At 41.4% G+C, this 15,265-nt stretch overlaps 1 protein-coding gene across 1 annotated transcript in view; it reads right to left on the bottom strand.

Annotated features, from left to right (window-relative positions):
* CRIM1 (cysteine rich transmembrane BMP regulator 1) overlaps positions 1-15,265 on the bottom strand; it is a 1,025,033-nt gene that overhangs the window by 361,243 nt on the left and 648,525 nt on the right. Inside the window, exon 7 of the mRNA XM_089690902.1 lies at positions 1,261-1,458. Within this exon, the coding sequence (XP_089547028.1) occupies positions 1,261-1,458 (198 nt within the window). The remainder of the gene's footprint in view (positions 1-1,260; positions 1,459-15,265) is intronic.

Raw genomic sequence — 15,265 nt, 5'->3', positions numbered from 1 at the left:
AGAAAAGCAATAAAACAAAATTCACAATCATTAAATGCTATACTTCCAACACTGTGGTGTTTATTTACTAAAACTACAATAGGCTGTTCACTTTGCAATGGTAGTTGCACTTTTTAAGGGAATTTGCACCAGACATTAGTGAATGTGGTGAAGTTTCTCTATGCCAAGAACACCCAATTACATACAAGGGAAAAAAAGCTTTTTTGTTTGCACATGATTGAATGATGGCAGTAAGCAGAGCTTTACCCACGGGGAAAATTCCTTTGCAAAGTGCAACTGCCCTTGCAAAGTGTTTGGATGAAAACAATCTCTTCCACTCCAAGCCTACTTCCTCCTGCTCTGGTCTCTGTTCCGGGTGGAGGTAAATCAGGGAGCCGTCCGTACTCCAACATATGAACAAACCAAAAGAACATCTCTGCACTCTGGTAGCATCACATGGATCCAAATTTATTAAAGCACTCACTGTGAAGTCCCCACCTTTGGGAACTCCCATCTAACACATTTCACCCAAAAGGACTCACTCATTTGCCCTTGCAAAGTGAACAGACTATTTGCCTTTAGTAAACCAATCCCTCTGGGCTTACACGATGTCAGTCTACAAATCAAGAACATTTTGTGTTGTAACCTGTTGTAACAAAGTTTTCAAATGAAAAGAAATTACACTGAAAGCAAAGATCAGACTTGTCTATGCTCTCATTTTCTCTGTTGTCAATTACAGTTGTGCAAACTGGACACTATGGAAACAGGAAAGAAAGAAGATCAACTCATTTGAGCTTTGATACCGAAGGAGAATTGTATGTGTGTCGTGGACAGCCCATAGAACTAACAGATCAATTTTGGAAGATTTCAAACTATGTCACTAGAAACCCAAATTATGAAGTTACGGCTGTCCTGTTTTGGTCACACTATCAGAAGGGAGAGATCACTGGAGAAGCTAATAATGTGTAGGAAGATCAAAGGAACCAGGCAAAGAGGGAGACCAACTACTAGGTGGTTGGACACATTGACTACAGCTGTGGGGATGACACTGGAGAATGTTACACGACTGGCACAAATCTTCTTTTTAGAGCTCTTATTCATTAAGTCACTAGGACTCCGACTCGAGTTGATGGCACTTAATAATAATAACAATACCCAAATGATAGGATCTAGGGTAGTCTCAAGAGATTCTGGCATTTTAGTAGTATACACTTTGGTGACATAACAGATTCACTTTAAATCACATTGTAGGACACGGTGTCGAATTTGTTAATGCCATACCTTCACACACTGGACAGCATTCTCCAGGCACTTTTACTGGTTTCAGACAGCTCTGTCCACATGCAGTGGCCACACAGTGGGGCTCTCCATTAATGCACTGACAGAAAGTGCAGTCATCTTCTCTCCAGCGATCACCATGGCTTCTTATCTGTCCATTAGCATAGCAACCAGCAGGATCATGCACTGGGAACACAGGATCTGTAGGATACCAAAAAACACCAATTTAAGTCCATTGAAATACTATTTCTATGATCATAAATACTCCAAAAAATTCATATTCTACAACTTAATAAGTTTTATTCACCAAGGGTGTATTTAGAGTTAGTGCTACTTTAAGAAAACATACCAAGCAAAAATATTATACAACAATTATCAAGAAAAATAAACCAAAATGTAATGATTATGGCCAAAAAAGGGGCAAAAACTACCACACACATACAGTGGGGCAAAAAAGTATTTAGTCAGCCACCAATTGTGCAAGTTCTCCCACTTAAAAAGATGAGAGAGGCCTGTAATTGGCATCATAGGTAGACCTCAACTATGAGAGACAAAATGAGAAAAAAAAATCCAGACAATCACATTGGCTGATTTGGAAAGAATTTATTTGCAAATTATGGTGGAAAATAAGTATTTGGTCAATATCAAAAGTTCATCTCAATACTTTGTTATATATCCTTTGCTGGCAATGACAGAGGTCAAACATTTCCTGTAAGTCTTCACAAGGTTGGCACACACTGTTGCTGGTATGTTGGCCCATTCCTCCATGCAGATCTCCTCTAGAGCAGTGATGTTTTGGGGCTGTCGCTGGGCAACACGGACTTTCAACTCCCTCCAAAGGTTTTCTATGGGGTTGAGATCTGGAGACTGGCTAGGCCACACCAGGACCTTGAAATGCTTCTTACGAAGCCACTCCTTCATTGCCCGGGCGGTATGTTTGGGATCATTGTCATGTTGGAAGATCCAGCCACGTTTCATCTTCAATGCCCTTGCTGATGGAAGGAGGTTTGCACTCAAAATCTCACGATACATGGCCCCATTCATTCTGTCCTGTACATGGATCAGTCGTCCTGGTCCCTTTGCGGAGAAACAGCTCCAAAGCATGATGTTGCCACCCCCATGCTTCACAGTAGGTATGGTGTTCTTTGGATGCAACTCAGCATTCTCTCTCCTCCAAACACGACAAGTTGTGTTTCTACCAAACAGTTCTATTTTGGTTTCATCGAACCATATGACATTCTCCCAGTCCTCTTCTAGATCATCCAAATGCTCTCTAGCAAACTTCAGACGGGCCCGGACATGTACTGGCTTAAGCAGGGGGACAAGTCTGGCACTGCAGGATCTGAGTCCCTGGCGACGTAGTGTGTTACTGATGGTAGCCTTTGTTACGTTGGTCCCAGCTCTCTGCAGGTCATTCACTAGGTCCCCCCGTGTGGTCCTGGGATTTTTGCTCACCGTTCTTGTGATCATTTTGACCCCACGGAGTGAGATCTTGCATGGAGCCCCAGATCGAGGGAGATTATCAGTGGTCTTGTATGTCTTCCATTTTCTAATTATTGCTCCCAGTTTCTAATTATTGCTCACAGTTGATTTGTTCACACCAAGCTGCTTGCCTATTGCAGATTCAGTCTTAAGCCTGTTGGAGGTCTACAATTTTGTTTCTGGTGTCCTTCGACAGCTCTTTGGTCTTCACCATAATGGAGTTTGGAGTGTGACTGTTTAAGGTTGTGGACAGGTATCTTTTATACTGATAACAAGTTCAAACAGGTGCCATTGATACAGGTAATGAGTCCAGGACAGAGGAGCCTCTTAAAGAAAAAGGTACAGGTCTGTGAGAGCCAGAAATCTTGCTTGTTTGTAGGTGACCAAAAACTTATTTTCCACCATAATTTGCAAATAAATTCTTTCCAAATCAGCCAATGTGATTGTCTGGATTTTTTTTTCTCATTTTGTCTTTCATAGCTGAGGTCTACCTATCATGCCAATTACAGGCCTCTCTCATCTTTTTAAGTGGGAGAACTTGCACAACTGGTGGCTGACTAAATACTTTTTGGCCCCACTGTATATATATATATATATATATATATTAGTGGTGCACAGAAATGAAAATTCTGGTGCCGAAACCAAAAATTCAAAATGCACTTGGCCGAAAACTGAAACCGGAATGCGCAGTTTTTAAAAATGAATGTATCTTTTTTGGAAAAAAAATACACTTTGATTAAAAAAAAAAAAAAAAAAAATATATATATATATATACAGTTGTGTCCAAAATTATTCAACCCCCAATGCTGTAAAGGGGTTTAGGGACTATAGTGTACATTTGGAATTGTATTCAGAATCAAATCCTACAAGGACGTTGTAACTACCCAAATGCAACTAAAATGACATCAATTGTTTATGTAATACAGTAGTAAATGGTTCTTATGTGGTTTCTTCATTGCCACAATTATTCAACCCCTTAAAGACTACCACTCTGAAGAACAGAGGTTCATACAGGTGCTTTCCATCAGGTATTGAAAACACCTGTGGATGTCACCGAGCAGCAATCAAGCATAATAAGCACCAATTAGGCAGCTTTAAAATGACTGTGATACTCAGCTCCTTCTAGACATTTACTGGTGTGGTTACAAACATGGTGAAGGCAAGAGAATGGTCCAGGAAGACAAGAGAAGAGGTGATTTCTCTTCACAGGAAGGGCAATGGCTATAAGAAGATTGCAAAGATGTTAAACATACCAAGAGACACCTTAGGAAGCATCATTCGCAAATTCAAGGCAAAGGGCACTGTTGAAACGCTACCTGGTCGTGGCAGAAAGAAGATGCTGACTTCGACTGCTGTGCGCTACCTGAAGCGTAGAGTGGAGAGAAGTCCCCGTGTGACTGCTGAGGAACTGAGAAAAGATTTGTCAGATGTGGGTACAGAAGTTTCAGCCCAGACAATAAGACGCACACTGCGTAATGAAGGCCTCCGTGCCAGAACTCCCAGGCGTACCCCCTTGCTGTCTCCAAAGAATAAGAAGAGTCGACTGCAGTATGCCAAAAGCCATGTGGACAAACCACAAAAGTTGTGGGATAGTGTTCTGTGGACTGATGAAACAAAATTAGAACTGTTTGGGCCCATGGATCAACGCTATGTTTGGAGGAGGAAGAACAAGGCCTATGATGAAAAGAACACCTTGCCTACTGTGAAGCATGGTGGAGGGTCAATCATGCTTTGGGGCTGTTTTGCTTCTGCAGGTACAGGGAAGCTTCAGCGTGTGCAAGGTACCATGAATTCTCTTCAGTACCAGGAGATATTGGATGGAAACGTGATGCAGTCCGTCACACACCTGAGGCTTGGGAGACGTTGGACCTTTCAACAGGACAATGATCCCAAGCATACCTCCAAGTCCACTAGAGCATGGTTGCAGAGGAAAGGCTGGAACATTTTGGAGTGGCCATCGCAGTCACCAGACTTAAATCCGATTGAGAACCTCTGGTGGGACTTAAAGAAAGCAGTTGCAGTGCGCAAGCCTAAGAATGTGACTGAACTGGAGGCCTTTGCCCATGAAGAATGGGCGAAGATACCCGTAGATCGCTGCAAGACACTTGTGTCAAGCTATGCTTCACGTTTAAAAGCTGTTATAACTGTAAAAGGATGCTGTACTAAGTACTAAGATTGAATGTCACTTGGGGGTTGAATAAAACTGATAATGCTGTGAGCACAGAAAAGACATTTGTGGTTATTTCATTATAACTGTTATGTTATATTTGTCTGACCTACAAGTGCCTCTTTAATGTAAATGTAAGCAAGATGACTGAATGATCAAAAGCAATGTCAAACTGGCCAAAACACTCAATTTCAGTGGGGGTTGAATAATTTTGGACACAACTGTATATATATATACCCCAATTTTTTTGTAGAATAAGGAAGAAGATATGGCGAGTAAATAGATACCCAACATGTCACGCTTTAAAATTGCACACACTCGTGGAATGGCGTGAAACTGTTGTACTTAAAAATCTCCATGGGTGATGCTTTAAAAATTTCTACAAGTTAGCAGTGTAAAGTTACAGAGGAGGTCTAGTTCTAGAATTGTTTCTCTTGCTCTGACGTTCGTGGCGATACCTCACGTGTGTTGTTTGAATACCATTTACATATGTGGGCATGGCCTACGTATGAGTTCACCACTACCACGGGGGGGGGGGGGGGGCACTTTTAATTTTTTTTTTAAAAATGTATTTAATGTTTCTTTTTTTTGTACTGTCCATTTAAAAAAAAAAAAAAATAACCACTTTTATTCTTATCACAAGAACTGCATGCATCCCTTGTGATAGAAATAATTAGTGACAGGTCCTCTTTATGGAGAAATATGGGGTCAATAAGACCACACATCTCTCCTCTACAATGTAAAGCATTGGATCAAAAAAGCATTGATCTAGTGCTTTTAAAAAAAAAAAAATGGCAGGAACGGGAAGCTACATCGCTCGGGTCCTCAAAGGGCATAGAGATGAGTGGCGCCCATCTTTCCTTCGCTCATCTCTATGCCCAGCGCCGGGATCAATGGGTTCTCAGGCAAGGCTGAGAATTACCGAGCAGTGGCGGCGAGGGGGCGGGGTTTTTTCAGTACCTGTATCGGTGCTTTTCTTCATTTCGGCTGAAAGGGGTGTTTTCGGCCAAAACATTTCGGCCACCGAAATTTCAGTGCATCCCTAATATATATATATATATATATATACACACACACTGTACATATAGGCATTAACTGTATTTGATTTGACTTTGCTGCAGCTCTTGCATGTATATTCTTCTGCATTAAACTAAAAGAATGTAGCCAGAAAGTAAAAGTAAAATGTCTAGTAGAATTGATGTCGGCTTTTCTATCCTGCTGACTTACTAAACCAAAAACTAACCCAAGTGCAGCATATAAAGCAACTGTAACCAGTGGTGTATTTTGGTTTTGTGCTGCCCTAGGCAAGAATAAAATCGGGCACCCCCCTGCATCTAAATTTGCCCCACCCTTTCATCAGAAAACTCCACCCCTTCCTCTTTAGGCCCCACCTCTTCCTATTAGAGCTCCGCCCAATGACACCGATGGGCCGCTATTCCTCCCACTGACACCAATGATAGGGTACGATTCTTCCCACTGGCACTAATGATGGGGCACTATTCCTCCCACTGACACCAATGATGGGGCACTAATCCCCCCCACTGACACCAATGATGGGGCACTATTCCCCCCACTGACACCAATGATGGGGCACTATTCCTCCCCCTGACACCAATGATGGGGCACTATTCCTCCCCCTGACACCAATGATGTGGCACTATTCATCCCACAGACACCAATGATGGGGCACTATTCCTCACACTGACACCAATGATGGGGCACGATTCTTCCTACTGACACCAATGATGGGGCACTATTCCTCCCACTGACACCAATGATTGTGAGAACACAAGTAAGTGCACTCCTGTGATGAAGAAGAGACGTATGGCCAAAAAAAGCTTCCATACTTCTCATTCAATTTTACCAAGCAGATTTGACAATGTAAATAGAAATCTAATTTGTTATGGTAATTTAGTCTCATCTTTTCCTTCACTTTTGATGCTCTTATTTTCTACATACTATTCTATTCTTAGAAATAGGCTGTGGCTTTAGAAAGCTAAGGATACTTACATAAAAGACAATAAAACAGGACATCATTAGTCATATTGTCTCAAACCTATATACACTTACTGACCTACAAAGACCCTGTTGAGTCAGTCGTTATTGGCATTGTTGTGTAAACTGTATACTGTATAAGAATTCAATTTTAATTCAATTATCTGGCCAACTAATTCTGTCTTTTGCTGTCATTAATCTTAATGAAGATGTGCAGGAACATCTTAATTTTACATGCTGTTATTGTAAGAAAAGAATGATTGCTGGCAACAGGAATTCATGCATGTCCTTGCTAAATGAAAGAAGAAGGAAAAAAAAAGAGTGACATGGTCTAGCAATAGCGGTGTGAGGACACAATGCTGTGAAGTTCTGCATCATAAACCTATATAACTGGGTCTATTGCAGCAGTCTGATGTGAAAAGGTACAAAAAAAAAAACAAATCAGAGAGCTTGGGTCCTGCCATCATAGAATACTTTGCCTCCTGTTCATTCACACAAATCACTGGAAATTTGGACAACATGGCACCACCAATTTTAGGCTCAGTTTTAGACAGGCATCCTAACAAAGATATTAAACTGGACAGAGTGCACTGTGCGCAGCTGCAAATAGTTGCTAATCTGGCCAGAAACAGAGACTCTCTTTGTTTGATCACTTTTTAAATTCTACGAAGAATCTTTCACAGCACAGGCTACAGATTCAATGAACAGATTCAGGCTACAGATATGATGTCTTCTCACTCTAACTGCGCATATGCCCCCCCAGGGGTAGTGCGCTGTATCCCTCAGACACAGCGGATCACAGTAAAGAGCCGATAATGTCAGCTCTGTCATGTCATCCGGTGTGTCCAATCACAGCTGATCACATGTAAACAAGGAAATGCCAGTTATCGGCAGTCCTCTCCTCACGCTGACACGTGTGTGAGGAGAGGAGAGCTGGTAAACGGCATTCCTCAGAGGGGACATCTACACTGATCATCAGGGCACTGATGATCAGTGTAGGGCCATCAGTGCCACCTGTAAGTGCCCATCAATGCCACATACCAGTGCACATCAATGCCACATATCAATGCCCATCAGAGATGCCTTTCAGTGCCAATTATTATTATTATCATTATACAATATTTATATAGCACCAACAGTTTGCTCAGCGCTTTACAATATAACGGGAGACAATACAGCAACAATACAGTTCAATACAAGGGGGTTTGGAGCTTACAATCTAATCTAATCCACATTGCTGGTGTAGATACAGGAATCTGTAAAGTTTCTTTTTTTTTTTCCCCATTTAGCTTGCTGGTTGAACTTTACCTGTTGTATAGAGGACGTCAGACATGCTTCGAGTTTCCCAAACAAGGTCCCTCCCATCCCCCACTGCCCGTTACATACATTTTGAAAACATCACCTAAGCTATCTTCTCATCTAACCATACTTTACTCCCCCCACCCTTTCTCCCTGAACCCCTGCACCTCCTCAATCCCTTATTTGCACTGTCCATGCCTTGCCCAGCCTTTCCATTGCCTGTCTTTTGAATCTGCTATTTTACCCTGCATCCTCACAAACGATGGCAACAGTCAAGAATGTCAAGAAATTTTACAGGGATTACTTGTCCAGAGAAAAAAAAGATCCTGCATATTAAATGAGCACACGTAGCATAACTCCAAGAAACCCAAACTGCCAATTTGCCCAGACTTTCAAATTTCAGGTAACCTATTGCTTATGATAGAACTAAAGCCACTTCCAAGACCAAAGGGTTAGCATCCTGCGTTCCTGAACTGTCAAATGGCAGCTTCAAGGCCAAATGACAGACATTAATGGGAGATAATGGTTTCTGAAAGGGAACCCAATGGGCAAAGAGGTAACCCTAGTGAATGTCTACCTCTCTAATTATGAACAGCTCTTATGAACAGGAATTTGTAATCTCACACTTCACACTCTACTTTAAGTATCCAGCAGCATTTTTCAGCTTTTACAATGCCAAAAGAAAGGTTAAGAGGTCTTTGCACCCAGCTTGCATACCTGGTTTCTTCACCATCCCAATACCAGGGACTATACATATTCAGGAACACACCTGTGTATTCAAGTATTGACTTTTACATTAGAACCTGACCTGCCAAAAGTTAGCAAAACCACAATAGAAAACAATCACATTTCTGACCACTCGCCTATTATGCTCTTGATTCAACTAGGGAACTATTCCCAAAAATATGTTATTAGAAACTAAATGACTTCCTAATTCAAGACATCCCACTTAAAAATGAACTGCATGAGACTTTTCTCAAAAATTTCAAACATAATGATGGACACAGCACACCAACTATGCTAAGACAATAAATGTGTGATTTAAGGAGCCTTCATTCAAAGCCAAAATAATAAAGGCCTGACTCAGATCAAATATATCTTAAACCAAACACGTAAGGTTGAAACATTACATTTACAAAAACCCTCTTCACAGTTGAGTATTGAATTCAGAATCCAAAGGGAGAAACTCTCATTGTTAATGCTTCACACAACAAAGGCCCTGTTAGCAAAATACAAATTAATTTTCTACAAATTGTGAATAAGCCCAGTAAATATTAGCTGTGGACTAAATACCTTTATTTTCCCATAATATATTAGGCCAGGGAGTTCTTCAATGCCTTTTTTAATCTATCACAATCCTTCAATCCACAACCCATAAAACTAAACTACAGAAAATTAATACATAGCCTCTTCAGGCCTCCCCACCATAACCCAAGCTGGCACAGAACTCTTACATTCTACCTTGATGTTGGAGGAGATCCACACAGTGGAAACATTTCCAAACATGTTATGTGCCCAAATATTAGCGATATGTAAAGGGGGTTAAGACCTTAACATCTACAGATCAATCTTTGAAATATAGATATTAGGTTCTTTGCCAAAATTCTCTCCAACAAATGACTGCTCTACTTACAATTCCTAATCAATTAGGGAGGCAAACGTCTGTACTACAAGAGTTCTTAATGCCATCTTGTAAACATAGTCCCCATGTTCCTACTCTGAATGATGACAAGAAGACATTTGAAAAAGCGGATTGACTTTTCCTTTCTGGTACCAACATTGGTCAATGGATCAGCACCATTTATATCACAGCAGCTTACGCATCTGCAAGACAACTTTGCCTTAATATGGACAAAGACCCATATTGCAAATTTTGGGCTGTATTTCTGCAAATAGAGTTGGAGCTTTGGTCAGGTCCTCAATGCTGAGAAATACAAGCAGATAATTATCCATTATGCCATACCATCAGGGAGGCGTCTGATTTGCTCGAAATTTAATCTGCATCAGGACAACAACTCCAAACATACACAGTAATGTATTCACGTTTTGTGCTGCCCTAGGCAACACAAACATCAGATAACCCCCCTCCCTTCTCTGCCCCAGCACCGACCACCCACCCACCCAACCCATCGCCGCACCCACCCCTGCTCAAGAGAGATAGACTGACCTTCACAGCTCTGAACATCACCAGGAACAAAAGTTGAGCTCAGCCTACATCCCCCCGCAGCCTGAAGATGGGGACTAGGTGAGGCACTGCATAAGATGGAGGGTGTAGGCAGAGCAAGATTCTTGAGTGACCATTCTTCCAGGGAGGCGGTGCTGCCCCCCTGAAAAATGCCGCCCAAGACAAACATCTTGTCCCTGTATGCAGCACTTCATTTTTTAAAAGAATACTATACAGCTGCTCATTTCATTGCACTCCCCTCTCTGCATGGCAAATGACAGGAATACCACGTTTTGCATGCATATCCCCAGCACTTGGCTTCGTTCCCTACCCACCACACATGCACAGTCTACTCTCTCTCTCTGCACATGCTCAACAGCTCATTTCTTTGCCCTTCCATTTCCATCCTGCAGATCCCCAGCAGCACCCAGAACACCACATACAGCATCATATCCCTCCCCTTCACAGACATCACCCGTCCCTCCGCTCCATTCTCCCCGAATCCCCACACAGACAATGGGCAGAGCCAAGGTAAGGTCCACTCCCAGGCAGCACTCGCAGATCAGCAGAGGCTCCTTCTCTCTTCTGGCTCGTGTGTGATCAGCAGATCTGGCTACTCAGTGATCCGGCATCTGCCAGTGATTTGGCCCGGGGGGTAGGACACCGGACACCCTCTCCACGTGTCTCCACCCTCTCCACCCGTCCTCCAGCAGCCTCTCACGGATCGGATCCATTTCCATGTAGGATCCATTTCCTCCTAGATTGTAAGATCGAAAGTGCAGGGCCCTCGAACTCCTCGTGTACTGTTTTGTTACTGTATTGTCTCATGTTCTGTCCCCCACTATAATGTAAAGCGCTGAGCAAACCTTTTGGTGCTATATAAATACTGTATAATAATGTAAGTAGCGGAGACCTGCAAGCTTGCACAACGGCTTCTGTGTGTAACTTCTGCCAGGGGCGTGGGGGGGCCATGCTGCCCCCCCTGAAAAATGCCGCCCAAGGCAAATATGCCCCGGAACATACAGCTAATGTCATTAAGTCTAAAGAACAAGGCGTAGAAGAGATGATTTGAGTTCTTTCAAAAACTGTGCGCAAGTGTACCTAGAAGAGTTTTAAAGAGTATTAAAGAATTGATGCTGTTTTGAAGGCAAAGAGTGGTCATACTAAATATTGATTCGATTTAGATTTCTCTTCAGTTCATTTACTTTCCATTTTGATAAAAATAAACTATTAACACTTCTATTTCTTAAAGCATTCTTAAATTACAGTATTTTATATATATATATATATATATATATATACAACACCATGCTCAAGCTATATTTTAGATAATGTTTACGAGAGAACTGACCTTTTAAGATCCCTGGTGCTCAACACAGCCCATGGGCTATTGGGCACAACATAGATAGCAGAGTTGCAGCAGTGTGCCAAGTACTGGAACATGCTCAGAATCACCTGCCACTGAAAGAAAGGCTGTACTGTGGGAAGAGATAACCCTGGACCCAGCCTGGGGATAGAGAGAGAGCAGCACAGACACTGTCCACCAATGCAGGGGGTTAACCACTTCCATACCGGACACTTTTACCCCCTTCTTGCCCAGGCCAATTTTCAGGCTTCAGTACTCTCACACTTTGAATGACAATTGCGCGGTCATACAACATTGTACCTAAACTAAAATTTTATCATTTTCTTCACAAAAACTAGAGCTTTCTTTTGGTGGTATTTAATCACTGCTGGGGTTTTTATTTTTTGCTAAATTAACAAAAAAATACCAAAAATTTTGAAAAAAAAAGTTCACAAACTATGGTATACAGTTGTGTTCAAAATAATAGCAGTCAGAAATCACTAACCTGATCAATCACTGTTTTTGGCAAAAATTATATTTCTACATGGCAAATAATTTACTAGCAGGTGTATTAGAGTAATAGAAATCCAACAGACCCAACACTCATGACATGCATGCTGCTGATTCTGTGTAATTGAATCACTAATTGAAAGGGGCATGTTCAAAATAACAGCAGTGTGGAGTTCTATTAGTGAGGTCATTCATTCTTTGAAAAACAGGTGGCAATTATTGCCCTTACTTAAGGAAGGAAGGCAGCAAATGTTGTACATGCTGGTTACAGTGCATTTCTCTCTGAAACTCTGAGGAAAATAGGTCGTTCCAGACATTGTTCAGAAGAACAGCGTACCTTGATTAAAAAGTTGATTGGAAAGGGGAAAACATATAAAGAAGTGCAGAAAATGATAGGCTGCTCAGCTAAAATGATCGCAAATGCTTTAAAATGGCAACCAAAACCTGAAAGACGTGGAAGAAAGCGAAAAACTACCATTCGAATGGATAGAAGAATAGCCAAAATGGCAAGGACTCAGCCAACAATCAGCTCCAGGAAGATCAAAGAAGGTCTAAAGTTACCTGTGAGTACTGTTACAATTAGAAGACGCCTATGTGAAGCCAAGCTATCTGCAAGAAGCCCCCACAAAGTCCCACTGTTGAAAAAAAGACATGTGCTGAAGAGGTTACAATTTGCCAAAGAGCACATTGACTGGCCTAAAGAGAAATGGCGCAACATTTTGTGGACTGATGAAAGTAAGAGTGTTCTTTTTGGGTCTAGTGGCCGGAGACAGTTTGTCAGACGACCCTCAAACACTGAATTCAAGCCACAGTACACTGTGAAGACAGTGAAGCATGGTTGCGCAAGCATCATGATATGGGGATGTTTCTCATACTACGGTGTTGGGCCTTTTTATTGCATACCAGGGATCATGGATCAGTTTGAATACGTCAGAATACTTGCAGAGGTCATGCTGCCTTATGCTGAAGAGGAAATGCCCTTGAAATGGGTGTTCCAACAAGACAATGACCCCAAACACACCAGTAAACGTGCAACATCTTGGTTCCAGACCAACAAGATTGACGTTATGGAGTGGCCAGCCCAATCCCCGGATCTTAATCCAATAGAAAACTTGTGGGGTGACATCAAAAATGCAGTTTCTGAGGCAAAACCAAGAAATAGAGAAGAACTGTGGAATGTAGTCCAATCATCCTGGGCTGAAATACCTGTTCACAGGTGCCAGAAGTTGGTTGACTCCATGCAACACAGATGTACAGCAGTTCTCAGAAACAGTGCTTATACAACTAAATATTAATTAAGTGATTCAAAGGAAAGCAAAATCTTCAAACATTTTTCAGTTTATATAGTGAATGTTTGAGTTTGTAAAGAAGAATACAAACACTGCTATTTTTTTGAACAGTCTAATATTCACTTTTCTTCAATTTTTTTAGAGGAACAACACAAATTTGATATATTTTTCTTCATGTTTTGATTTGGAATATAATGTGTAGTGTTCCCAACTCATTTGTGCGTATTTAAATAAAAGCTATTAGAAGGATTTTGAGCTTTATTCACTTTTTTCAACACACTACTATTATTTTGAACACAACTGTACAGTATATCTGAAAATTGATCAATCCTGAAGTACTGACAGACAATCTAATTTCTTGAGGTCCAAGAATGACAGAACAGCACAGATATCCCCCAAATGACCCCTTTTTGCAAAGTAGACAGTCCGACGTATTTCATAACAGGCATGGCAAGTTTTTTGAAGTTGTAATTTTTTTGTTATAATTTTTCAGAAATGAAGTAATAAAAAAAATGATTTTCACTATTTTTTTTACATACTGTCACCAGTGCAGTACAGTGTCATCATATACCGGTAACTCGCATTGCGGTTATCAGGGACACTGACTGGTGACAGTACGAAAAAAAAAAAAATTTTTTTTTTTTTTTTTTACATTTTTTTCTTTTTTTTAGATTTTTTTTTTCATATTTCACCATGACCAAAGTAGTACAATGTTACCATAGTAACATTGTACTACTTTGGGGAAGTGATCAATTTTTTTTTTTTTACACAATTTGCTTATAGCAAAGAATTACTTTGCTATAAGCAAGCATTTACCTGAATGAAATCGATTCATTCAGGATTTTGTTTTTTCTTAACTGTGATTTGGCCACAGCTAATCACATGACACAGCTGGGCTGTGATTGGCCCAGCTTGTGCATGTGATCGCTGTGACCATTCACAGCTAGCCACACAGGAAGCCATCCATTGTATACAACTGTCATGTGACCTGCTGTGATTGGTCACAGCAGGTCACATGGTACCGGTAATGGGGCCGGTACTCAGATCTGTCATCGGCCACGTCCGAGGTACACGGCCGGTGACAGATCGCGCCGCTGAGCAGCTCTGCCGGCATGCAAACTGCACGCCATATGGTGTCCACCCGGAGCGGTGAGGGTTTTTGCCAGCCACGATTCGGCCATAGGCTGGGCGGGAACCAGTTAACAGTACTGACTTCTTTTTTTTTTTTGCTTTCACTGATATCAGTGTTGAGGGTTATTTTTGCATCCACTGACACCAATGTTGGGGGTGATTTTTGCATCCACTAATACCAATTTTGGGGGTTATTACTGCTTTCGCTGACAATGTTAGGGGTTATTATTGGGTCTACTGACACTGATGCTGGGGGTTATTACTACATTCACCATTTCCAATATTGGGGGTTATCAATGCGTCTGCCAACACTAACACTGGGGGTTATTATTGCACTCAGTGACAACAATGCTGGGGGCTACTGTACTCCAAATTCATGTGTATTGTAATGTGCTGCAAGTTGGAAGTGCAAAAATTAGCTACTATTGTGCGGCTTTCTGGACGTGTCTGGCCATACTATAATTTTGACCATTACTGAAATAACATAATACCAATTTTGCATTTTGTCTGCAGTTTTAAGGTTAGAATGTGGTGGTACCAAGAAACATTTTTCTGCCAAAGGCTTTGCACAGTCTGGTGCTTTTAATAAATGTTACTGCTTTTAAATCCAGGTCTGGCTAAGGGTT

This window comes from Staurois parvus, unplaced genomic scaffold (assembly GCF_062004578.1).
Source record: "Staurois parvus isolate SC_StPar_1 unplaced genomic scaffold, SC_StPar_1.0 ptg000546l, whole genome shotgun sequence".
NCBI classification, from domain to species: Eukaryota; Metazoa; Chordata; class Amphibia; order Anura; family Ranidae; genus Staurois; species Staurois parvus.
This window is presented reverse-complemented; position numbering and strand designations above follow the sequence as displayed.